This window comes from Arctopsyche grandis, chromosome 9, assembly GCF_051622035.1.
Source record: "Arctopsyche grandis isolate Sample6627 chromosome 9, ASM5162203v2, whole genome shotgun sequence".
In the NCBI taxonomy this organism is placed as follows: Eukaryota; Metazoa; Arthropoda; class Insecta; order Trichoptera; family Hydropsychidae; genus Arctopsyche; species Arctopsyche grandis.
In genome coordinates, this window is record NC_135363.1 from 7,724,535 (window position 1) to 7,752,469 (window position 27,935).

At 36.6% G+C, this 27,935-nt stretch overlaps 1 protein-coding gene across 2 annotated transcripts in view; it reads left to right on the forward strand.

The window, feature by feature from the left end:
* LOC143916551 (zinc finger SWIM domain-containing protein 4-like) overlaps nucleotides 1-27,935 on the forward strand; it is a 131,173-nt gene that overhangs the window by 95,312 nt on the left and 7,926 nt on the right. For both annotated transcript variants that reach the window (XM_077437694.1, XM_077437695.1), the window contains exons 3-4: nucleotides 1,549-1,676; nucleotides 26,170-26,462. In XM_077437694.1, coding sequence (XP_077293820.1) covers nucleotides 1,549-1,676; nucleotides 26,170-26,462 — 421 coding nt within the window. The remainder of the gene's footprint in view (nucleotides 1-1,548; nucleotides 1,677-26,169; nucleotides 26,463-27,935) is intronic.

A 27,935-nucleotide genomic window follows, 5' to 3' on the forward strand; every position in this document is an offset into this window, starting at 1 on the left:
GATATAAAGCAATAAATGATTTCCTATTGCATATTTGGAGATGATGAGGTTAATAAAATATAATATTTGCTAGTCTCCATTGCGCATAGAACCGTATCGATATTTAGATAAAATCGGAATATCGAATTGAATTTGTACCAGGCGTCCACAAACAGGCAAACCGTTCTGACCCAACAGATTGGGTCTCAATTTATGTACATATAATGAGATATACATATAATATTTCCGTTCACACTTAATTATTGACATCGATTTTATTTCGTGCAAGAGGACCAGTTGCATATTCAAATGCCTATTAAAATTGACATCTTTATATTGGAAACTGGTTGCGATCGATTTAGAAGTCTTTTATAAATCACGAATTGGTGCTTTGTTTTTTTTTCGCCTTTTCTAATTGACCTAATATTTATAAATAGCCATTTGATGAAGAAGTCACCATTTGTACTTGTGGTTTTCGGGGAATTCTCAAGCATGACTTTTAAACCCAAAACTTTTTTAACTCACGTATGCTTTGGCAGCATAAATATATCCAAAAAATCCATCCCTCATATTAGACTATGGATACAATACGTTCCGGTTAATATACATGTGTCCCGATCCACGAGTCGGTTTACCGGTATTCAATTAGCTAGGTTCAATACTAAAGAAAAACAACAGGTACATGTGAGAATGAAAGGTGAAAGAGTCCCACAAGGGTTCAAGTATAAGTGTAAATTTCTAGTCGAATGCGAGGTCGCCAAAGCTATGTAACTTCATTTCTGTGTTTAGTCCTATGTTCATTTCACTGTATGACCTTTTCATCGTGCGACTGCAATAATTTAAACCTTATACACAAAGCCGTGCGAAGGGAGCAACGGTCCCGGGCTTCAAAATCTAGAGGCTCCGAAATCTTCATCACAATTACAGTTTTGAGTGAAATTTTAAATTAATTTGACGAATTTTCAAATTATTAAGTGAAATAATAAATGCAAAGATATTATTCTCGCTTTTGAATCAAAACCTAAAAAAAATGACCATTCAGAAGTTATTTAATTTATTGATAGATTTGACGGCAAATTATATAAAAAAAAAGAATTTTCAGTATCCGCCAGATCAGTTGAAATATCTTTCAGTTAACCTTAAATCTTCCTAAGATCTTCAATGGCTCAGGATTTTAATTTTACCATTTATAATTCATTAAATTCTCAAATGTCCCGGTCGGCATTTCGACATTTATTACAGCCCTTTATCATGTTTGTATATGTTCAAAAAAGCCACGCAATGCAACCTTTGGCAAAATATTTGAAAATAAACAATGAAAATCGCAAGAGACGTGATTTGAGTGATGCATTTCTGGTTTGTACTTCCGTTAATGGCAACTGACATGTCTGATTGTACAACAGTATGCGATGTCTTGTGACATTCGACACCTTTGCGGCTGTTGACGAATTAGCGAACGTGTTTGTTTTCGAGCACGTGTTGATGATATATACCGGCTCGTCAACCGGTGCACATTCGACGATGTCTAGTGTATGAGTATGTAATAAAGGATGGTGTTTGTCGTTTCAGGTGCAAGATAACGTCAGTGACATGCAGCTGCGAGGCGAGAGACATATTCTGGTGTCAGCACGTGGTGGCGCTGTCACTGTACCGGATAAGAAATGCGGATTCTGTCCGGCTTCGAGTGCCAATCTCAGGTGAGAATTCAAACTATTCATTTAAGGTGTTGTTGCAAGGAGATGATTGTTCTCGTGGATATTTTGTACTACATACTTCTACCGAATGGACATTTAGAAAAAAAAATGTGTCATGTGATTATTTTTTTTTGAGGGGGCTGGTTTTGTACTAGGGCTGGTAATTTGTTAATTTGTTTAATACACAAGTATACCACAGTGTCTTCACAGGTCACCCCAATATGACACTGTGGCCAGAAAATACATAAAAGATATTTGTATAAATATACACATAGGAAAAAATAAATAAATAAAAAAATCCAATAAAATTAAACATTAAAAAATAGAAAATTAAAATTTGTACCTACAAGTATTGTAGAATTTTTCATGGAAGAGATTTTCATCTAAATATCAGGTGGTTTAAGATTTGTTACCATATTATGAGTAGAGGTAGGATAGTCACAGTGCTATCCACTGTTCCATTGTTGTAAATCCTTTGTAAAAAAGGTTCGGCAAACCTTTAACAATGCATTTACAACCTTTGAACAATACGCGGCACCTTCTGGGTCCGGTGACTAATTATGAGACATTATTATTAGCTGGACAGGGAAAGTAAATTAGACCAAACTAATTTTCAATAATTATTGCATGCCTGATAGCATTTCATTAGATGATAAAATAGAGGACATAGTAAATATGTAATTATTTATATTTAGGTCAAATAATAGACATGTCCGGTAGTAAAGGAAAAGTAATTAAGAGACGTATGAAATTAGGATGGAGTACATTTGAACGCAGGAATGCTGTTTTTAAATAAAAAAAATGCCACTTTGCCTGAAGAAAAAGATCTTCGATCAATGCCTTTTGCCAGTGATGACGTATGGATGTGTAACTTGGACATTGAACGCCCAATCCACTCAAATAAGTATGGAATGCTGTATGCTCGGCATAACGAGGAAGGACAGGAAGCGGAATACGTGGGTGAGAAGGGTAGTGGACAAAGTGGATAGAGCAAAGTGATTGAAATGGCAATGGGCAGGCCACGTGGCTAGAAGAATGGACGAAAGTTGGACAAAAGAAGTGCTAGAATGGTACCCGAGAGAATGCACATGGGTAAAATGAAGTCAACAAAGAAGATGTGTAGACGAAATTAGGAAAATGTGTGGGGTGAGATGGATGAGAGTGACGCAAAACAGAGACGAGTGGAAGCGTGTTGGAGAGGTCTTCATCCAGCAATGGATGATGATGATGATTAGGCTGATATAAAAAATAAAAAAAAAACACAATCAGATTATTGGTAGGCCGCATGCGGCCCTGGCGTTCCACTTTTCTTCAGCTGCACAACTTAATCTCCCATTGAATTAATTAATTTTAATTAAACATCATACTTCTATAATATTGCCCACTTCTAGCGATTTATGATAGTTTCACTCTAGTTTTCATACCGCAAGACAGTCACCGATCTCCCAGATCGTAACAACAAAGCAATTCTCCACTTTAATGCTTGATTTCATAACGTCTCGTCATATTCATAAATTCAAAAGCAACTAACTGCACCGCTAGATAGCATAATGGCGTATGTACGTACACCAACTAGTCCACGTATTGTGTTTGTGGTACGTGTATTCTAAATTTTATTGTGTACACGCACTGCATAGTAAAATATTGCACGTACTCACGCCTCGACTCGAATGCCCATGCACTAAAGTGGACAAATGTCAAAATACCATGACACACAGGTAGATACGCGTCAACGTTGGATTTTCTTTGTTTACCATCGGCAGGTACCGGAACCAGGTACCTGCCGACTAGGAAATTCGGCATTTTTGAACCGTACCTGTGATTGACAGAGGAGTTGAAGCCCACGAAGTACAAGAGTAAAATTTATCAATATTCATTTTGAAAGAAGGTACACAGAACTATTTATGTATCAACTATGTGCATATGTTTTTCCGGAAGAATACATAACTACATACATACACACATATAATAGTTGCTTCTCGTTCAGAACTAGTGGTTCGTGTGTTCGTTTCAAGTCTTTTGTTGTTGTCAGTTCGGCTTTTGTAATGGTGTCTAATGGTGATATTGTTTTCTAGATTTGATTGAAAAAATACTGTATTATGTAGAAGGTTCGGCGAATTACAGAACTTCGTCTTGTTTCATCCACCTAAGCTTTTTAAAATTATTATTTTACTTGTAAGCAGAATAAGGATGGCTATAGAGCTTTCAAAAATATGTTTTTTTTTTTTTTTCTATATTTTTTTTTCTATTAGTGGAACAGAAAAAAATTAAGACTAATTATTTTTGAAAAACAGTATTGCAACTTACAATTATTTAAGTTTGGACCATTGTGGCATTGCAGGAATCCCTAATGCGTCACAATGGTCGAAAATAAAATAGAAAAGAGAAAAAATATATACAAACAAATACTTTTATAAGTAATCATAAAAAAAACAATAGCATTATAATAATAGTAGATAAAGTAAAAATATCAAATAAAAAAATACTTACATAGTATGGAATCTCTAGCACCTACAGCCAGGACCAATGTATAAGAACCAGCCATAAATACAAAACATCCCTGCGGGGCCCAAACGGAAGAGAAAAGATCAAAATTCCACTCATACATCACATACAATTATAAAAATAATGATGAGCGCAGGCTACCAGACAAATAGATAAAATAATCTCCGATAACCTACGCTCACTGGGGTGGAAAATATCACATTGAGGCACAAAAGTAACTATTATATATGTGTTTATAAAAAGGAATAACAAGAAAATTTGGTAGAACAGGGATTAATGTGAAGAATCTGATTGAACATTGGAATAGGATCTTGATTAATAAATAAGGACAATTAATTAAATAATTCGGAAGCTAAAACATATGTAGATTGTAGGGAAACAAAACCACCACTGTGAAGAAATCTGGGATTGCAGTAGGAATCGACTTTTTTATTCATTCGTTCTAAATTATTTATATATAGTACATCGATAGAAAGGATTCCAAACAGAATTAGCAAATTCCAGATAACTTTTTACAAATGAATTGAAAAGGCAACAGTACTATGGGATTTAAAGAGTTTGGATAGTCTAATACAAATGAAACCCAAATTATCATATGTTTATTATTAAATCAATAAAATCAATAGATGACTTATAGCGTTTGGTACACCTTACGGCTTACAGTACTAAAAGGACGTGATAAGAACTCTGCCATAATTACCTAAAACTTAGTTTACCTGATGTTCACACCTCTTTTAAACTTGACCGTTCAACAATTAAAATAAAGCGAAAATTATAACACGACCGGAAATTGTAACAAAATAATTTAAACATCAATTAGTCACCTTCAGTGACATCTGCCACTAATGCTCGCTGCACTGATACGGTTAATGTCAATGTTTAACCAATTCTGTCAATGTCAAACTGGCACTTCGAACGCCCACTAACATTCGCCACGTCAAACCCTATTTACAATCATACACGTACAGCTAAGGGGGAATAAGTTCCAATCTTAAAAAAAATATCACGCAATTATTCACAGTCGCATTTAAATATAAATAAATAATGCGACATGCAAAGTCGCGTTTCACCCAACATCCAGTCGTGATCAACATTTTTCTCAGATTTCGATCGTGTGCAAAATTTGTGCACGTTTCTATTAGGTATATGGATATTTGATATCTTCACTACCATGCACGTACACGGTCAATGCCCTGCTTGTTTATGTACGCAATTCCCCTTTCGAATGGGGATGCTATGTGCGCATTTAAGGGCTATTATTGTCATAAGGGTTGCTGAATACTCCCGTCTGTTCGATTTTGCTGATAATGATTAGTGGTTGATTTGTGCGAATTTCTTGCGGTTGCCAATTGAGCATCGGCTGTGCAACTACCTGTATTATTAACGCATACTTCGAACATCTTACATTATTAATATTACAATATGGAATATGTAAACGCATTCACGCACGAACAAAGCCTTTGTTTGTGATTCGCAGGTGAGAAATTACGTTTGCCAATTTTGCATCTTCAAGTTAGCACGTCCATATATGTATATTATGTATATGTATGTAAAATCGGTTCCATATCCGCCTTCGACGTAAAACCGCAAACAAAGTTGCTTCTTTTATGTTACAGTGTGAAATTTATACAGTTTCAAACAATGCGTTTTTATGAAGTTGCTTCAAAACTGCCACGATGTAATATTTATGCGTCTGAGCTGTATAATTATTGATATATTTTTTGGAAGATTTTAATTGCAATGTAATTGGCTTGCATTTCACTGCTTTCTTGGATCGCACAAATATCTACATACATATATACATACATATTATACCGCAAATTACACATCTATAGAATTGTTACTGTCACCCATGGCGTGATTTTTTGTCATGGCTACCGTTCTACTCATTGGCTGTCATTTAGATGTATTGATTATTTATAGAACAACTTTCTATTATAAAATTTTCTTAGAATATTTGTGTATTGCAAGCTAAATATACGTACCTCTTGTTTATGAATATGTGCACACATATAACGAGTGATTACAGTACATAATATGAGCTTGTAATGTAATTCAATTATACTAGTCTTAAGCTGGCTGACTTGTAACATGCTCATGGGTGAGTATTCATAAATTATTAAATTTGACCTTAAGTTAAATAGCATTAAAGCATCAAGTATACAATGGCGGTCACAAAATTGCATAACTTTCGATTTTATATCTTTTGCCTCATTTGAGTTTTTCTATTTTTTGTATTAGTATTTCTTTTATTAGTTTCTTTATATTTTGACTTCATTTTTGAGTGTGATTCAGAAACAGAAAAAAGTGTTATATTAAGTCTACCGATAAACCCGTAGAAGCATTATCAAATATAATACTTTATTTGGACTTTAAACAAAATAAATTTAAAATTAATTCGGCGATTCGCAATCAACAATGTCAAAAATATTTAAGAAAAACAGATAAATTGGATGAATGTGGATTGTTACATATCATACAGACATTGACCCGGAAAACAAATCTGAGACGAGATCTTTTACTGACACATCAATTAACTTAACATTCATTTAAAACTGCTATAAATATAATTATTATCCACAATTATTCGCCATCCACTACTGGATGAAGGCATCTCCAACACACTACCATTCGTCTCTGTTTTGAGCAACTCTCATCCATCTCATTCCACAGATTTTTCTGATTTCATCCATCCATCTCCCCGTAGCCTTCTTTGTACGCTTTTAAATTCTCTCGGGTACTATTTGAGCACTTCTTTCGTCCATCTATCTGTTATTCCAGCTACGTGACCCGCCCTTTGCCGTTTCAATTGCTTTTCTTTTACCAATATTCTTTTCTTTTTTCCTCTTGTTTGCTCAATGCTGAGCGCCATGGTCATTGGTGTCATCTTGGATACGATTGACGATCCGCTTCCACTCCTTCCGGTTCTGTGGCAAGTTAAAGGCAGCGTTAAGGGACGATCCCGCTAGTTACCTGATTTGGTCAGACCAACTCTTGGGAGACTGTCCTCTCTACCAGCCCTTCTTGGCCATATGTTCAAAGTACGAAAGAACTCTTTTTCTACATATTGTTGGGAGTTTTTCTGATATTGCTAGCTAGCTTTTTCTGATATCCGTTTCCAGCACCACAAATATATTTGAGCTCAAACTGTATAGAGGTGTTTGATAGAAGGTGGACTTTACGTTCTGAGATCAGCCAAAAACCGTTTATCTCTACAAAAATGGTAATTAAAGTACGTAATGTATTATGTATTGTCCTTGTACTTGTTGAATATATACTACTAGTGTTTTTACCCGGCTTCGCTCGGTATTTGTAATATAAACAGCTTAAACATGTCAAAACAATCTAATATGATAGTAAACATTCATTTGATTTTTTATTAAATTTATTTGAATCGAAAAAATATAATATACAACGATTTCAATGTCGTCGTCATAGAAAATTTTATTTGTTTTTGATGCTCCCACCCAAACCTTTAAACCTTAATTACATACTTACATACAAAGTCTCTTTCGAAATTATATATTAGATCAACGGCTTGTGAGGCAGTGAAATTAGTCTGCAAGTGATCTGCTAGTAGTACGCGTTGTTAATGCAATGAAATTGTGTATGTTACAAACTGCATGTGCATGTGTGTATTAATGTGAATAATATTTATTTTTCGAGAATAGATTTGTTATTATTATCAATGTTGGATGTTATATTATACCAGCGGATACAGCTGTGTACATCCAACGTTAGTCACCACCATACCATACATAATGTCGCGTATTGACTTCAATCAACGCACACCACTTAGGTATATAATAAATGATACATTACACACGTCGCTGCTGCAAAATTTGAAGCCACACTCCCAGTGGACTGTGGAGAGGAATATACCGTGAATTAAAGTCATTATATTAGTTGTTTCAGCCGTTGCATTCACACGTATGATTTACGCGCGTTTTTAATGGGTTACATAAATTTATCGCACAATGGCGTTGCATTATTGTGTAACGGTGGGGGCCCACGTCATCCTCAATGGACTCTCTCTCTCTGCTCCCGGCCATGCATTTTTTAATCCAATTTGAGCTAGGGTGGGTGGGCGGCTATAATTTAATCCAGGCGCATTATCTGTCCACGGGGGCGCCGCCGCCGAGGCTCATCCCCCGAACGGGGCGCTGCGCCCTCGTTTGTTTCAATTCGCCGCGGATTACGTCCGGTCTGGCCCCACGGGGGGCGCCGGCTTCGGTTGCACGGGGGTGGTATTTTGCCGCCCTCTTCTCCCCCTCCTCATACACAATGATTTAAATAAATAAGATTAGCATGTGCCGTTCGATTTTTCTGCGCTGGCGCACTGGGTGTTGGGGATGTTCGCGGGGGGAGGCGGTTCGACGAACTTTTTAGAACTCTCTGGGTAATAATCAAACGGCGTCCGCGCGTGGCACAGCCCTGATTCCGAAGGTGGGTGGAGGAAGTGAAAGGGTTGGCCGAGAGCTTAAATTGAAATTTTTGTGGAGTTTCTCGACTTTTGAAAAGTTGGCCGCGTATGAACATTGTTGCGGTTTCTTTGATGCGTGCCGAGTGTTTCGCGGCGTACGGTACACATGTTGCGTGAGCTTATAGGGGTGGTCTGATGAGGAAAAATTGTATTTGGCGAATTGTGGGGTAGTGAAATCAGACCCCTAAAATAACGCTTAAAATGTGTTTTTTTTTTTAAATTAAAAATACAAAATCTTATCAACAAAAGCAGAAAAATTTTGCTTGCGGCGTATTTTTTTCGATATACAAGCTATCCCTGTAGCAAGGCATTATTTATTTTTATTATTTAAATCGAACATGTACACTCCCTTTACAGATACGTCTCACGTCAAAATGACGAGTGTACTAATAAAGACACAATACAATAATAAAAACAATACAAGCATTTTATACAATGCAAATTCATACATCGTCTACAGTGTCATCTATGGAGAGATTTTTGCAGCATTTTATTATAGAAATTGGCGAACCTCAAGACGCTGAATAACTTGAGATTTACAAAAGAGATTGGAATGGAAATGCCGTTCAATATAAAACAGAAAAATTGGCAAACTCTTGATAGGAAACAACCGACTTGGAGTCACAAACTAAGTTCTAACTCCAAGTCGATTTTTTCTCATCAGAGTTTGTCAATTTATCTGATTTCATCATTGAAACGGCTCCCCATGAAATTGGCAAAATCATCCTATTTACTATTTGTCATCACTAGAGGTAGGATAGTCACAGTGCTATCCATTGTTCGGCAAACCTGTAACAATGCATTTACAACCTTTGAACAATACACGGCCCCCTCAGGCTCCGGTGACTAGTCATCACTATTCGAATATGATTTCAAATTTATATACGTACAAATTCAATACCATAGGTGTCGGGTAAGGGTAAAACCCGTAATGGGATCATTGAAAAACATATTTTTTTAAATATTTTTTAAATGAACGAATACATATAATCAATGCATCAATAATATTACTTCTAAAAATCTATTTTTAGGTAAGAGCATATACATACATATACACTCTTATGTGAAACACGTTGTAGTCAAACATGAATGAGCTTACTCATTTGTAACGAATTCATTTGAAGTCAGAACAGTACATATTAATTTCTACGAACATTTACGGATCTTTTCTTCCTCCAAAGGTTGTCGACACCTTATTTCAAAGGCGTACGTGCAATGTTGTACCGACGTAATGTGAACAAATGGGTGTTGACCCGCAACACAAGTTTTCATATTCGTATTATGTCGCTGCTTTGCCGTTCGACCCATTTTTATATGGGTCACTCGTTATTTTCGGGCTTGTGCAACTACCCTGAATATATTTTTAAGGGATTTCACCCGCATGAAAAAAAATCATTTCATAAATTCTCATCAGCCACATTATCGTAGGCGTCCCTGTCTCTGTTTTGATTTGAATTTAAATGTATGTATGTGTGTACATATACAGACTCAATTTCTCCCGTAGTAATGTTACGTGCGTCTTTACAATTTTCCTACACACGTGTAGGATATTTTTACGTTGAAGGGAAACTTACGAGTGGCCTCATTTACGGGTCGGGATTTAGCGTTATTTTTTCGCTATATTTTCGTATGGGGCCGTATAAAGTAAAAACATTCGCGAATTTTTTACGACACCCACTACATATGTACCTATACTTACATATTATGTATGTAGCATGTTTTCGTTTGGTCTTTTGGGTGTTTATTTTGTGTGGACACTCTGTTTTTGCGGGTCTTTCGATATAATCTGTTCCTCCTTGCCGAGAATTAAAAGCAAATACTCGTCGTACTTTATTCGTCGAATCTCCCCGGTTGCACACGATAAATGCGGCTTTCCTTTCTTTCTCTCCCGTGTTTATATAATCGAAACATAAACACCGAACTCACTTTCGGTTGGAAAATGATGCAACAATCGGGAAAAGAGGGAGGCCGAAGGAAAACACTCGGATAATAGAGCGCCGGCTCCCAGACGAGCGGAAAATAACTCGGTGAAAACGTATTTTTGTAATTTTAGCTCTTTTATAATGTGATCGCTTTTGTTATTTTAGGGCACTACGTACTATTAGACCGGATATACATATGAATGTATAATATAATATTTGTGCCGCTCGATAAGTCTTCATCCATGTTTTTGAAGTACAAACGCAGAAATCTAATGTTTTTAATGGACTATGTGCATACTGGCGCGACGTTGTGCAATGCGACACGACCCAACGGCTTGAATACAACTCTTTTAGATTAACGTTATATGTATTTATGTATGTACCTACATGCATTATATGTATGCGCTTCACAATTCCTGCTATTTCCAAAGTAGGGCATTTCAATTAGAATTTTTTTGCATATATAACCCGAAAATTTGTGCAGCACATACAAATAGCGGGCTCGTAATCTAATACGTATGTACATATGTAATTTTGAAAGAGACTTTGTAAGGTTGTATGCATGTAACTATGTAAGGTTTGGCGTTTCGTTTGTAAAATCCGTAACGTCATCGAAAAAATATAATTTTCTATGACGACGATATCAATTCGGTTTTCGATTTTGATTCCGATTACAGTATTCTCGGTTTTGATTTTAGTTCCGGTTCCGGATTCCTTTTTCAGTTGCGGTGCCGGCATTGTTTTTACTTTATCTATGTACGTAGTAACAATAGGTGAAGTTTTGTGATCATGCGAAAATTCGAACTCGAGATGTTGACTGATTCGAACTCAGAATCAATCTAGAAAAAATGTGTGTGTATGTGTCTTTTGTATGTATTTTGAACATCGTTCGTCCTATCGACTTGAAACTTAGTATAGGTTACTAAAATTCTTATCGATACGACGTAATTTTTTTTTCAAATTTTTAAGTCGACTGGAAATGGTACATCCTCTTATAGGTGTCCTCTTTTTTTTAAGTTTTTGAATTGAATTATCTCCCAAACCGCTAACTAAATCGGACTGAAATTTTTTTACATGTAATAGAAATAATAATTTTATAACTTTATATTTTTTAAATATTTTTATCTGAACCGGAAGTAGTACTTTTACTCTAGAGAATCGAGGTTTTTTATGTTTTTCTCAAAAACCGTTTGGTTTTTTTAACTCAAATTTCATATCTAGAAGTTTAAGCTTAATACCGAGCAAAGCCGTGTAAAACCACTAGTAAAATATACATATATAGATACGTAGTTGAGTTTGATTGACTAATTCCTCGCAATAGCCACGCTCGTACTGAGCAACTTGACCGATAGGCATCTGAAGCCTCGCCTCGAATAAACACAACGCCATTTGTCAGTCAGACTTCGAATATCAATTACAATAGAGAAGTATCGCAAGTATGCGCCAAGATCGTCAATTACCAAATTACCCATTTCGGTGTCAATCACGCAATAGATCAATTAAAAGTCGACGCGTGTGAATGGTAAATACGCCGATGCCCTGGCACGCGGCTATGTGACTTGACTTGTGTCACGCGTCGTTATGTCACCGGACGAGGGCCACCTGAACGGTGTGTGCCATCTTGTGTGCCAGCCATTGTTGTCGTTTGGGTTGTGGGTCCGTTAACCCCGGGTCTGTTTGACCCTTTGAGCGCGCGGCCACAGGAAGCGGCTCGTTGCCGTCGTTCAAATGACGCCCGCCAATTAGCGGCGCGTAACTCACTAATTTTCACGACACCCTTCCTCCGTGTCCCTCTCCCTTAGCCCTATCCGTTTGGGACTCTGCGTGCGAAATTTTAAAGGTTTTTTATTGCCGAGGTGGGAGTGCGCGCCGTGTAGGGGTTAATGGCGCGCACGTGCCCGAGCGTATTGACACGCAGCGACGCTGCAAAAGTTTATCTAAATATTAATATTTAGTTTGGTGAGCTTATCTATGCATGTACATAGACTTGGATGCCGTCGAGATGACGTGTGCCAACACTATGACTAATAAACTTAGTTTAAACAAGTCGTTATAACCAGTGGTGTAGTCGGGCCAGGTCGCCGCCCTGGTACTTTGATATAAAAATTGTTTTTCGAGTACAATTAAATATTTTTGCTTATATTTCATATAAAATTTTGTATACCAAATATTGTGAGCAGACTCTCGTTTTAACATTTGGTGACTACAACCGTATTCTCACTAAAATGCCCATTTGAGTGCAGACATTTTTTTAAAAGCAGCCCAACAACAACCCTTTGAAAAAATTATAGACACTTTGAATGATGCCGAAATCGAATCATCTAACAAATTTTTCAGAACTGTATTTTTTTTTTACATTTTATACCAGGAAGGCATTATAGGTAAACCCTAATGTGCCTTAGTGGCCAATTACAAACAATACAGCATTTTTATTATACACGTCGCTCAATTGCGAGACACTGAAAACTCCATTAATCATACTCAAATAGTGGTGACATAGTAGGTAGGAAGGATTTAGCCAATTTTTAATCGGGAACCGTTTCAACAATGAAATCAGAGAAATTTGGCAAACTCTGATAGGAAACGATCGACCTGGAGTCACAAATATCCAGTTCTGACTAACAACACTACAGATATACTCGGAAAAATTCTTTTCAATCGAGGTCAGCTCATGGGATCGAACCCGGCGCTTCTCGGTGTTAGGCAGAAGCTTAACGACCGAGCTATGCTGCTGGCTATATATATTATATAAACCGAGCAAAATGGCAAAGTTTGAAAACGATCGGAAGAACCCTAATTTCGTCATACGAAAAAATCGAAAGCGAGCCAAGAAGAGGCTAGTAAAAAGAAACTATGTAGTTTGTTGCTACAATAAATTGCCCGACTAATTGCAAAGACGGTTTTCATTGCACCGTCGATGAAAAATAATGAATATATGAGAGACGACGAGTTGTTTGGCACAAAGAATATAAAGCTTTGCACACGCACAAAAGTTTTTACACGCCTTAATAAGTTTGCACCGAGTCAACACACGAAAGTATGAGGAACTCCCTTGTGTATGAAGCTTTTGAATTTGAGATGTTGCCAATTTTGTATGCGACTAGCTTTAACAAGAATGGAACATTGTGATCAAGTCAAAATTTTGGCATCGTATGAAACAAAAATTGCTTTGTTAGTAATCGAATCCGCATTTGCCAAGTACAATATCAGAAATCGTACTGCGAGTTCAATACATAAATGTATACATGGCTGAGTGCATACAATTTATATAAATTATGTAAAAGGTCGGGTCACATCCGACCTATTCGCGGACCATTATTAAATATTTACATAAATACAGTCGGCAACTATGTTTTTCAGAACTAAGCATTTTCACCATAGATTATCTTACGTCGAATCATAGGATTTTGAAGATAATACTCCAATACAAGTAGTACATAATAGAAATTTTTAATTAGCGTAGGCGTTGCCATTGTATCGAATGACAGGATGAAACCCCTCAAGTTCGTGACTAATAATATTCCCATTGTAGATTTTTACTATATTTTCTATATACACCGCATGACGTAACATACACATACATATTCAGATGAAATCATTATTACAATCGATGCCGTTGCACTAATTACACACTTTGGTGGGAGAACAATTCACTTATATATCATTTATATGGTGAAAATTTAATTACACGAATAGTTACCGATTCGAATCGTTGGAATCGCAGGCGTGAATGTGGATAATGAATTTGTACTATTATGGTGTTTGCATGTTGCTGGTTTTGCTGTTAATTTTCATAAGTTTGTCTCTTTGTGTTGTTTCTGATTCAATTTATGGCCGGATCGTGTATCGGCACCCGTTTTATCTGGTGCACTTCCTATGTGAACGGCCTTTATCTTTTCTGTAGCCATTGTCCCCTTTTGTGTCGGTGCCGATTCTTGCCATATCGGATATCTGTTGCTCGTCGAATGCACTAAAGTTCCCAACCCAACCTAAATGGGGTTACTCGTATTCCATTTGCTAGGGATGTTGCTCACACGCTCTATTTTTGTTATAGAAATTTGATACAAATTTGATAAAAAATGGTAATTTTAGTTCTTTCCAAGTCTATTATGAATATAAAATTATTATTAATTATTTCTATTATGAACTATTATGAACTTTAAAAATCTATTATTGAATTTAAATTTGTATATATGTATGTATGTACATACATACATACACATATACGTAGTATACTCTTTTGAAGATACTCTTCTTCGAACGTTGGCCCATTGAGCTCATATTCTACACTAGGCTCTTTTAAACATCCGTTTTTTATCCATATTTTATTTTCAACATTATTTATTTATTTACATATAGCCACAGTGACATTACAGAATATTCTAACGCGTCACTGTTACCAGACATATAAGCGTAATATAAATATTATATACTTGTGGTTTTATCCGGCTTCGCTCGGTATTTGTAATATAAACCGCTTAAACATGGCTTATCTAATAGTAGACGTTTTATTTAATTTACTTGAATATGCAGCGAAATTCCAGATTGATGAAAATCAGATTAAATTGTTAAACTCTGATAGAAAACGATGGAGTCTCAAATCCAAAGTCTGGCCAGCAGAAACCAGTACGATTTGAACCTGTGACCACTTTGTTCAAAGCATTATATGCTAACCTAACTAGTCTCTCTGCTGGTTATATATTTTTGATACTACCTGTTTCATTCTGAATGTTTTTTTTTTATTATTTATTTCATTTTCGACATCCGAATAGTTTGGAAACTCTAGTTGGATTGCTTTTACGTGCATGGTTTTTGATTCTCACTAGGAAATTATTTAGAGCAAAATTGGTTATCTATGATGTAACGAAGCTTTTTAGTGCTATTTTTGATACCTGCAACATTTCTCATTTGAAATGTACATATGCAAGTGCAGCTTGACATTAGTTCTGCTGTCCGTTTTTGGATTTTATTAATATCTATGTTGTATACGTTTAGTGTACTAATCAACTTAGCTATTCTATCTAGATTGTTTTTAGATTTACCAGTCCGTTTTGAGCCTGACTCTTCTTCTCGTTCTCTCCATTGAACCAATTAGAATGAGTTTATTTATTACTAAGTTGAGATGATATTGGATGCCGATGATAATGTTTAAGATTGGGCTTAATATAATAAAAATAGTTCGAGTTTGTGCAATTGATCTCTGTGGGTCTTAAAATACAAATTAAGAGTGTTGAGCTACTCTTGAAACAAGCATAGAAGTAGTTGTGTCAGAACGTATGTAATAATTTGATTGAAAGCCACGTTTCCGAGTGAATAGTAGTTTAATTTTACAATAGGAAAAAAGTGATACTTAAATCGTTCACTTGCTTGAATACTTCAACTCCATAGAATCATATTATTATATCCAAATAGCAATTCCTTTGACGATAGATTGAGCTCATTTTCGGCTATGCTTGTTATTTTCCCTTTTGGTTTAGTCGTCGACGGGGACACGTACCACGCCCGGTTTTTGCATTTAAATTGCATTCATTGTCGATGCATCCGCTGGCGGGCTCATCCTCCATTTACTGCATCCACAGCTTCCGTCTTCAGCGCCTATGCAGTATTCAGAGGCAGCTCCGGCTACGGGGTAATAATACGCGACGGGATAAAATGCCCCCCCCCCTTTTCATATATATTCTTTTCAGTTCGGTCTTTCAGCCTGTGTGCGGTCGAATTTTACATTAATATATATGTATGTGTGGGAATTGAAGAACAACTTGAGATGTTTGCCGCCATTGCAATTCTGAAAACCGATCTCCTCGAAGAGGTAGTGTGTGTGTTTGCTTTAGTTCTTTAGTAAACACACGCTCGGTACTGGTATATATGTAAGTAGAGTGTGCTCTATTTGCGGCGTTTGTTTTCTAAGTTCGTGTGTGGGTGATATTGGATCGTCAACCCTCTATATATTAAATGACAATGACGATAAATTGAAGGCGATTTGAAAAAGTTAAACATAATAATACAAATACGTTGTTTTTGATTTTTAAATGCTTTTTAAATTTACTAAATTATGTTCACAATACATCTTATATCAATTTTAATAGCTACTGATCTACTGATCATTTTCTATTTTACGATTTTAATTTAATTTTGTTAGTAATCATAGTATGTATTATATTATTATAATGTTAATGTACAGCTTAATATGAAAAAAAAATCCTATTTAAAAAGGCGAATAGAATACGTTGTTAGTCTTCACAACCGCTTGAAATAAAATGTTTTTTTCAATGATGATAGCATTCTTTTTTTCTATTTTTTTAATACCAGGAAGGCCTAAAAAGTAGCCCCAATGCGCTTTGCTGGCCAGAAACAGTGTACATTTAATACAAAGTAAATACACATCAATTAACATCCACAGAGACATCTATGGTCAAATTTGTAAATTTACAGCATTTTATACAATTCAAGATTGCTGTAAACTCGAGATTTGCGAGAAAATGGATAAGGTTGCCAATTTGTTGGAACCGTTTCAATGAAAATCAGATAAATTGGCAAACTTTGATGGGGTACGATCGACCTGGAGTCACAAATCCAAGGTCTGGCCAGCAGAAACCAGTGGAATTTGAACCCGTGACCACTCTGTTCAAAGCATTATATGCTAAACAATAGTCTATTCTGCTGGTTTAAAAGATAAATATAGGACGGAATACATACATATGTATGTTGTCAATTTCAAATGTGTGTTTGCAATGATGAAAAGTCATCGAAATATTAGCACTTGTGTAAAGAAGAGCGGGATTAGTGGATGTAAAACTTAAAACGTTTAGTGATCTTAATTCCTGATGTATGAATTGTTTGATTAAGAGCAAAGGTTGATTGAATTGTTGCCAAAATAATTTAAAAAGGAGATCGTATTGGTGGAGAAATACAGTAGAATTTGAAATGCTTTTAATGTAAATAAAGCACGATTGTTAAATATCGAGTAAAATTTCGGTACACGTGTAGAAGATTTGTGCTTGAAGTGATGATAACGAATTTAAGAGGGTAAACATAGCCAAAAACCGCAAACAAAACAAGTGGCTCAACCAAACAAACAGTGGTTGACGTTATTTTTTAAGAGTTTTGAGAATTCATAAAAAATCTTTACCATTTTTTGGACATCGAAGTTTCACTTCGTAAATTATAATTAATACGATTAAGAATCTAAAAATTTTGGAGACGGTGACAGCTCACCCATTGCCAATAGCCAGTAGCCTTGTTTGTTTGACTTTTCGCACCCCACTCGTTTTGCCAGATTTTAATTGTTTAAACGCCCATAACTTTATAATTTTCACACTATATCTTATAAAATTTGCATTATAGGCTCTCATATATATTTTTACTTCACTAATAGGTCATACAATGAATGTTAAACTGTTTATCAAGTGATATTTTACGATTGATGTTGGACATTAGTCTCATATTTGCATGCACACTCTGAACGACTCGGCCCGGTCGACCCTCTACGGTGACCTTTCAGCAAGAATTCGTCGATTCCGTCGACGCGTCTAGCTTTATCATCTGTTTGTGCTTTAAATAATACCCGAAAGAACTGAAGCAAGTAAATGAATGTTGAGATTTACTAAAAAAAGGAACGGATGAATAGAGAATTACCATTTAAATGTCAAATTGTTGACTTATACAGAGTTTAATATGATGATAGGCTCTATGTTTCAGGATGGATTTTGCGTTAAAAGGACCCGTTGAACGGTATTGATCCGCAGAAGTTTGTTACGATTAATTTTGCGGTTTTGCGGAACTGAGAAACTAATCGAGACACGTCGAATGTATTTGGCATATTTGATGTTGAAATTTGATATAAATTCGTGCGCATTTCACACATACATATACGCGCGAATCGGGGCTCGCGAAAGTGTTGGTATTATTTTGTGATTAGGAAAATTGAAAAACCTGGTTGTAAGGGTGGGTTTTTGTACGGAATTTAGGCTTGGGATTCTGTGGTCTGAGCACCTGCGCACGCAGCAGGATCAGGTGCCGGTTGCAGCCGTGCACCTCTCACCCCACACATACTTTTATTATATATCCTCGGATCGACAACATTTTTACTTTATTTTATAAAATAGTATAGCGGAAATTTTATTTTGGATTTTTTGGGATTTTCTTCTGGTGCAAAATGAGATGATATCTGTTTTTTTTTTTGTTCAAATGCAAGAAGTGGTACGAATTGGCGAGCGAAACATTTTTTTCCAGATAAGAAACCGCGCTACGTTGCGGTCTCATAGGTGCTATTCATCACTGTAATACATTTATTTCACATTGTTCCGTTTTGCGATGCTTTTGGTCGAATCGTATGTTTTATGTACGTTGATGGCTAAAATGTAAACGAGAAATGAGAAATTTTCAGTTTTTATTTGAAGTATTTTACAAAAAAAAAAAACCCCCACAAATCGACTATTTTCATCAGTGAAAATGTATTCTGTATCTTCTAATTATATTAGTAGGCAATTGAATTTAGCGAAATTTTTCCTCAAAATTGTTCTAGGAATTATTATGCAGGCACATTCTTAAAATTTGCACAAATTAAAAACAACTGAAATATCAACAAATTAAAGTTATATAATTAATTTTTATCCAAAATCCATACCCAAACGTGTTCCAAATTACAACTGCATCTTTTTTCATTTATTTTTCATAATATGTATGTATACATGCATTGCCTGAAAAAAAAATATCTTCGATTAATGTGTTTTGCCAGTGATTACGTATGGATGTGAAACTTGAACATTGAACGCCAAGTTGCTACACAAAGTAAAATGCACTTAAAGAAGCATGGAACGAGTAAATACAGGAATACGTGGATGAGAAGTATGAAAAGGGTAGTGGTATAGTGGATACAGTGAAGAGATTGTAATGGAAATGGGCAGTGGCTAGAAGAAAAGACGAAAGTTGGACAAAATAAATGCTAGAACAGCACCCGAGAAAATGCAAAAGGATAAAAGGAAGGCCCCAGGGAAGATGGGTAGACGAAATTACGAAAATGTGTGAGGTGAGATGGATGAGAGTTGCGAAAAACAGAGACGAGTGAAAGCCTGTTGGAGAGGCCTTCATCCAGGAGTGGATGGTGAATGCCTGTAGTTGATGATGACATTGTTTTGACAGTCATTGTTTTGACATATGAATACGTCACTTTTTTATTGTTCACAATACATCTTAGGTATATTCTAATAGCTATTGGATCAAGTGATCATTGTATATTTTACACATTAATTTTCTTTATTATTATAACGTAGAGGTAAGTGATTGCTCACTGGCTTACTAATGTTGATCACCTGATTTCGCGTTCGCGCCTAAAATGCCTCGTATGAATAAACCGTATACAACAACCAATAAGGTCTCGCCACTCATCAACCAATGATCTTTGTGTGCTGAGAGTATACACTGTGTATGAATATTCCGTGGATCTGTTCGGTGTTTCATTCGGAGATGACTGGCCGATGGATCAACAACAATAAATTGCGTTTTTCGGAAACTCCTCTACACGCTCGCGCTACAGTATTTACAATATTTTACTTATTAAAATGCATAAAGGAATAATATAAGAGAAAGCTCAAAGTCTATTTGAAATTCTTAGAGCTAATTTTAATATAACTTGAACTATTATATATAAGGAATAGTAGTATATTTCAGTAGTATATGTAATTGAAAACAAAACAGACACATAGTGGTTCGGTGAAAAAGATTTCCGACCCCTACAGCACCGGCTATTAAATAGTAACTGGCGCTTACGTGTGGGGTGCGCGCACACTCGCACACATACAACCCCTAAATTCGTATATAGGAGATTGTGTGGGGTTCTTATGGGGGTAAAGTGCCCCATCGCACTTGCAGGAGACTTGGCCGGGCCTCCGGGCCTGCGGGACCACTAATGGGGTTATAGTTACCCCCTGTGCCAGGGTTTCACAAACCGACCGTCGAAACGGAATTCGCCTTGTTCGGTTGCGTATCTTATTATACGCATAAAATATTAACAGGTATTTCCGTTTCGATTCGTAACGCACTTTGTACGGGTTCTTCTTCCTTATACAACTCGGATGTTTATATAAAACGGTACGTAAGTTTCACGTTGCGTCGTTGGAAAATTAGACTTTGAGGCAACATGGCGCTCTCTTTGCCTTCGTATTCCATAGGTTTCTCATTATAAGCCTGAGCCGAGAAGCTTTCCACTGGGTACCCTCGATACCCACCCTTCTCCTTCCCCACTCGACTTGCGGTTCGTTTGCAATTCACATGAGAAGGGGGATATCCAGTTTCCCATACAAGATGTACGGCTGGGTTCTCTTCTTCTCCCGTTCCTCGCTCGAGAGTCTTCTGGGAGCGAATTTCGAAAGGCCGAAAGAATATTTGAAAATAAATACCCGGCGTTCGTAAGTGATGCTTCAAAGAAGTTTTCCAGGCATGAGAAAAGTTCTCGATAGACACGTCGTCGTTTTGAGCCATCGACAACGTAAATCGAATCCCAAAAATTTCCCCCTCCCCTCCATTTACCTCATCCTACGTTGAGGTATTAACGTCAAATCCCACTCTCTTTCGTTCCTCTTTTCTTTCTTTCGTCAAGTTGCGCCGTTTCATCCTTCAATATACGATCTGAAATACAAGTGTTCCTAATAGTTCCGACGAAACTAGACACAGGAGTGACAAACATCGGATCAGATGAAACACACTATTTTCTAAACGAAAGGCTCACATTTCAACACTGGAATGCTTGAAATGTTGTAACGAGCACCATGTCCTTTCACGCTATTATATAAACGTTGGGTCAGAAGAACTGCTGCTTTTAAAATCAGTAACAACCAATATTTGTAGAAAGAAAACCATCTTGAGAGCTTTACCAAAAATCTTCGTTCAAAAACTGCTCGAGAGTTTCGACAATCCAGGTCCGAATTTTAAGTATAATATTCAATGCTGCTGGTCAGACTTAGATATTTGTGACCACTTACTAAGTGGATCGTTTCTGATTTTATCTGATTTCATTGTTGAAACGGTCTCGGAATTCAGTAATTTACGTAATAAAAAAAAACTGCTGCAATGTTTGAAGTTGGCCAGGAAGGTGCATTTGAGTTTACCTGTTAGGCCTTCCTTGTTAGACAAGAGTCTCATTAGTCATTAGCATAGTTCCAATTTTGGGTCACTCTCAAGTTTTTTTAACCACTTAAACTTTGTATTTAAGGCTATGCATGACTCGAAATTAATTTGATTATTAAGTATTAATTTGAAACTGAAACATTCACTTATTGAAACACATCGAAAAACGGGAACGGGAATTGCATGCGTTATTGTGGCATTGCAACATATTTTGGGTTCAGCTAGTATTTTATTAAATTTGCTCTATAGGTTCTCATTATCTCTCAATATATACCTATATATATTTTTAGTTTTAATTTTTTTAACCACTATACTTCCTCCAATATACATACATACATATATCTGCTGTTTCATTCATCTTCTATAATATCTACGTATGTAGTCTTCTAATTGCATATGCTGTTCTTATTTTGAAACTATCAGCATTCTTCTACACTATATGCTCCTTCAGTCGTACTTCTTACCCACGTGTTTACTTTGTTATTACGTTGTAGGGTAAAATAATGCCTTGAATGTAATTTAATTGGGTTAAATTTTGAAAAACGAAAGTCGCCATTTGAGAAACCTTCATAGCACGACAATCGTACATTGTTTTGCGTAACCCACAGGTTACGTCCGCGATTATTTTACTATGTAACAATGCGACGAAATCGCAATCGGAACTACACGGAATAACATTCAGCCGAGTTGTGAACGCGAAAATTGTTCGAATTTGTCACCAAAGTACAGCTTCTTTTAAAACCGGCAAACTATGCTCTTCCGCATTATCGTCACGGTGCCTTCTTGGAACCAAATTCGTCTCCTCCTTCCACCACCATCAACTTCTCGTCCCATTAAGGTGGGCAATGAGCGAGACGCCTTGGCCGATGATCATAAAAAAGACCAACAGCACTATGCATAAAAAAGACGATTAAAACAATTACGTTACTTTTTCGTCCTCTAAAAGTTTGGCGTCGTGCGTTGATCTCTCGAGGAAGACCCACCCGCACATGCTGGTCCTTGCCGCTTGACGGCTCGGAAGATTCATCATCTTTGTTTCCTCCTTTTGGCAACCTTGCTGCTTAAAATTACCTGTCGTAATCAACGTCGATCTTATCTCCGCATCCTCCTAAGTATACTTTGGCACGCCCACGCTCGTTGATCCACTAGAACTTTTTCCTCCTTTGTTTCACGACCCTAAGAATTTCGACCAGTTTTTTTTTTGACTCATCTAATACCGGTCTTCGTCGCGAGGGTCCGTTTCAGCGAAACATCAATTGAATTGCTTTCTATCGGGACAAGAAGTTCCCTTCGAGACAGCTGCGCCCACTTAAAGAGCTTCGTCTGCTTCAATTTTTTTTATTATTATTTTGACTTTTTACTTCCAATTATTTATATCGACCATGTGGGCTTAACGTTTTCAGTATGGAAATGACTACGGTCATTACCCGCATACGAGTCTGATATGTACTTACTTCCCTTTGTGTTGACTTTCGTTGTGTTGTGCATAATGGCCGAGACGTTTCTGCTTCTAATTAATGTCGCACGTCTTAGCATAGGAATTGGAAACCTTTTTTTATTTTAAGAAATTAGGGATACTGAGCATACATAGTGGAGCGACAACACCAGCATATACGCGGTCTAACTTAATCTAAAAAATAAATTATGACAGTTATTTGATGAATAGCACAGATAGATTCCAAGTTGATGATGAAGCAGGTTAGGTTAGGATATTTTATTTTTTATTTTGTATATACCAGGAAGGTCTACCAGTTAAGTCCCAATGCGGCTTCTTGGTCAGTTACAAACATCGATTAACAATTATATTTAAACAATCTCAAAGAGACATCTATTGACAAATTCGATAATACTAGTATTTCAAGAAATACATACATACACTTAACAGAGCATATTTCATCATCTACAGCCATTCGCCATTCACTGCTGGATGAATGCCTCTCCAACACGCTTCCATTCGTCTCTGTTTTGCGGTACTCTCACCAATCTCACTCCACACATTTTCCCAATTTCGTCTACCCATCTGCCCTGGGATCTTTTTTTTACCCCTTTGCATTCTTTCGGGTACCATTCTAACACTTCTTTTGTCCACTTTTCATCCATTCTTCTAGCCACGTGGTACGCCCTTTGCCATTTATAACTCTTCACTCTATCCAACATATTCACAACCCTTGTCATACTTCTCACCCACATATTCCGTTTCCTGTTCGGTGATTATTCCGTATGTTTAAGTCCGATACCTACAAAAAAGCAAGGAGTGCCTTGATACACCAATCTAAAAGCTCAATAAGGACTGTAGGGATTAAATAGGTTGAATTATTCATGCTGATCGAATGAAAATATGCCGTTTCGATATAAAGAACCGCATGCGGCTCCCGCGCCGTAAGTTTTCAACGTCTCTGCACGTCGTCGTCGTATTATTGGATCATTCGGCTCGATTTTATCATGGATATATAATAATAATTCGATTACTTTCTCACCCGTTCGACGTAATTAAAGGTAATCAGCTTTTGAGTTCGGATTAATTATTCGAACTTTCGCTCACTTCTCTATTGTGCTCGCGCGACTTCCGAATAATTAATAATGAATAATTGGATATTTTCGTTTTTCATTAATTATTTTCGAACATTCGTTCGAAAATTGTGTTTGTCGCACCAAAGCGGTACCCGTTAAATGTGACATAATATTGTCATGATGTAGGTATGTACTGAATAGTACTTACACAACACATCCGGGCTTATTTACATACATATGTACAAATTTGTCGACATGTAAATTGAACGTTTGTGAGATGACTTTGAATTATGCATTCTGGTAATATTACTGGGGCGATTGAACTGTCGTGAGTCGAAGTTAAAATTCGACAAAAGCATTTTTTATCATAAGTACCTACAAATAAATGTACATGCAGATGCACACTGCTTAGGGCTGTGAACTGTTTTTGAAACAGGATTAGAAATAAAACGAAGTCAAATTTTCACATGATCACAAATCTTCGTCTATTTATACTACGTATTTGCATAGATAAAGTAATTATTAATCAAAAATAAACGAGTATTTTTTTATATTACAGAATGAACGTATCGCAGTTGAAATTTTGCTTATGTGAAAGTCAGGGTTCATTAAAATTTGTCGGGTTGTAGTAAGTTTTTTCATACTAACCGACGAAGTGAAGCTAATATAAACTTTGCAAAAATAGAAAAAACTTATAATAGCCAAAATACCTTACAAAAAAAAAATACATTACCAAACGTCACGCTTTGCCAATCCTCCATTTTTTTCTTCGTAACTTTATATTGTAAATAGGGTGTCTTAGACTGTATTCGGGGGGGGGGGGGGGGGTGTTGGCCTCATGTTGAGGGCTTTAAGGGTCAAATTCTTTGACATTTAAAGCGGGCTTAACATTGTAAATAATAATAATAATAATAATAATAATAATAATAATAATAGCTTTTATTCCAGACGATGAGGAGAATAGTGCAATCCCCAACGCCCATATAAATAATATATAGATAATAATAATAAAAAAAAAGTAAATAGTAAATTAATTATAAAATACGCCGCAGACGACTTTTTTATTGAAGAATTTTTATATATATTTTTTGTTTCAATGTTACTTTATTATCACTATTTATCACAGGTTTGGGCTAATTGAGTAGATCGTGATTTGAAATGACTTTCATAAAGTAAATGAACTAAATATAATGTGCCATATGCTATTTTTTTTAACAAATGTCTATTTGTTTCATCGTAATATATCTCAAAACATTTTCAGAAGCGTCATTCCCAAGTATTTACACATGTAAGTCTACATTCAGAAAATTACTGCCAAATACACGTCTCACTCTACTGCCAGATAATTTATCAGCATCTCTAGTTTCTAATTGATTTGTTTTTGCGAAGTTTTCATAGTAGATGAACTTCTTGCGTCCCAGATATGATTTTACATGCACGACAGTTGGCAACCCTAACTGTGCTATGTACCAGTTTTTATTTTCTCGCTCGGCAATAATTGAATATATAAATTATACGAAGAGGGGGGTTTCTTGCCGGGTGCTCGAAAAGAAGCTCTTAACCGCCCCCCCCCTATCCCCCCATAGCGGTATTTATTTAAATTTATACAAAAACTTGGCAAACTTATTTGTTGGTTGGGCCTAGAACGCGCCGCACACACTCGTTTAATGCTAAATAAATACGAGACCGCTTTGAATTCCTTCGAATAATATTGATTTTTGTACAGCTTTTTTGATCTTTTCTGTGCTGTGAAAAGTTTTCAGCAGTCCTCTCCTAGGCATCTGTCGCAGACCGACACATTTCGCCATCTCGATTTGAACGTATAATGCGATTTTAGTATGGCGGATTTTCGCCATGCGAATTTGCATTGAAGTTTCGATAAGCCAGGTGCTATCTCTGCGTTGAATTCCATTCTCATTTGATTGATAACATTTCGTTTTTATTGTTGCAGAGACCCTGTTGCAGATGGATCGGCAGCAGTTGCAGAAGTTTGTCCAGTACCTGATCTCAGAGCATCACACGGAAGTGCTGCCCACAGCCCAGAAGCTCGCCGACGAGATTCTGCAGCAGCAGTCAGCCATCAACAGGATAGCTGGTGCACCAGATCCTACTGCTGGTGCTGCTGCGGACGATGCTCATGCGTGGCATTTAGACGAGACCCAAGTCTGCGAGCAAGTCCGAGCTTACTTGCTGCAGAGTGGTTACTACAACGCCAACAAACACCTCAATTCCTTGTTTTCTAAGGTAATTTGGTTCTTTGAATCGTCATTTCTTTAGGCATTATGGTTTTTATTGTGTATTTAGCACACTCGTGACACCCAAAATGCAAGTTGAGACTAAAAATTAGTACGTCAAATGGAAAGTTGGATGGCTTGGATACAGCATGTTCAACTGAAAGTAACGATTGGACATCCTAACTTATTTATTTATATAGCTATACACTCATTATGGAAAGACAGGAAGCGGAATACGTGGGTGAGAGGTATGACAAGGGTAGAGTGAAGACAAGAGGTGGATAGAGTGAAATGGCAATGGGCGGGCCACGTGACTGGAATAATGGACAAAAGGTGGACAAAAAGTGCTAGAATGGTACCCGAGAGAATGTAAAAGGGTAAAAGGATGACCGTAGGGAAGATGGGTAGACGAAATTAGGAATATGTGTGGGTTGAGATGGATGAGAGTTGCGCAAAACGCGAGTGGAAGTGGAGGCGAGTGGAAGAAGTGTTGAAGAGGCCTACATCCAGCAGTGGATGGTGAATGGCTGTAGATGATGATGATGATGACACTCATTTTTATTAACACGATATCTATGGCGAACATTGTACATAAGCATTATTCAAGGTCAATTAAAAATATCGATCATCAAACACTACAATCATCATAGAAACATCTATGTACACATTAACAAATTATGAGATGCTGCAAACTCAAATTTCGCCAGAAATAGAACAGGACTGCCGATTTGTTGGAAGCGTTTCCAATGAAATCAGATAAATTGGCTAACTCTGAAAGGAAACAATCGACCTTGGGGTCACATATCCAATCAAACATGTAATGACCATACAATCGAAAGCATTACATGCTAATCACTGATATGTGTTGCTGGTTAATCATCTTACGATGCCACATACCTTTGTTAGGTCCATTTTCGCTTTGAACACGACATCTCTATCTGCAATAGTAAAAGGAGTTATTACTAAAGGGGTATTAATTAATGTACATTGATCATTACACTTATTACACTACACAGTATGTATAGAGACTTAATTGAACTATTGTTGTTCTAGTCCTTTCTATTGCCATGTACTTGATCTGATTGTATAAAAAGCTGCGAGTAGTTGGTCGATGTTTTAAAACAATGAAGCGGTTGAGAGTGAACTTGATTGCAGTAGCTAGATGTCGATTGACCGCTTGTATCTATATGTCTTTAAGAAACCATTAACCAACTAAATGTGCATTACAGTTTTAAATCATTTATAATACCAAATCGCACAACTGGGTGTATTAATTAAATATATTCAAGTTATTTTGTATATTCGTTCTTTTCTCGGAAGAGTACACACATAGATACGATGCAGTAAACTTTTATCTCGCTGTAAACATGCGGTGCTGTTTTAGGAGCTTGAAATTGTTATCATTCTGTTGAAATTTCTAGTATGTTCTATTAGTACTTTGTAAGTCAGCGAACTCTGTTTAGAATTTAGTAGCATATGTTTT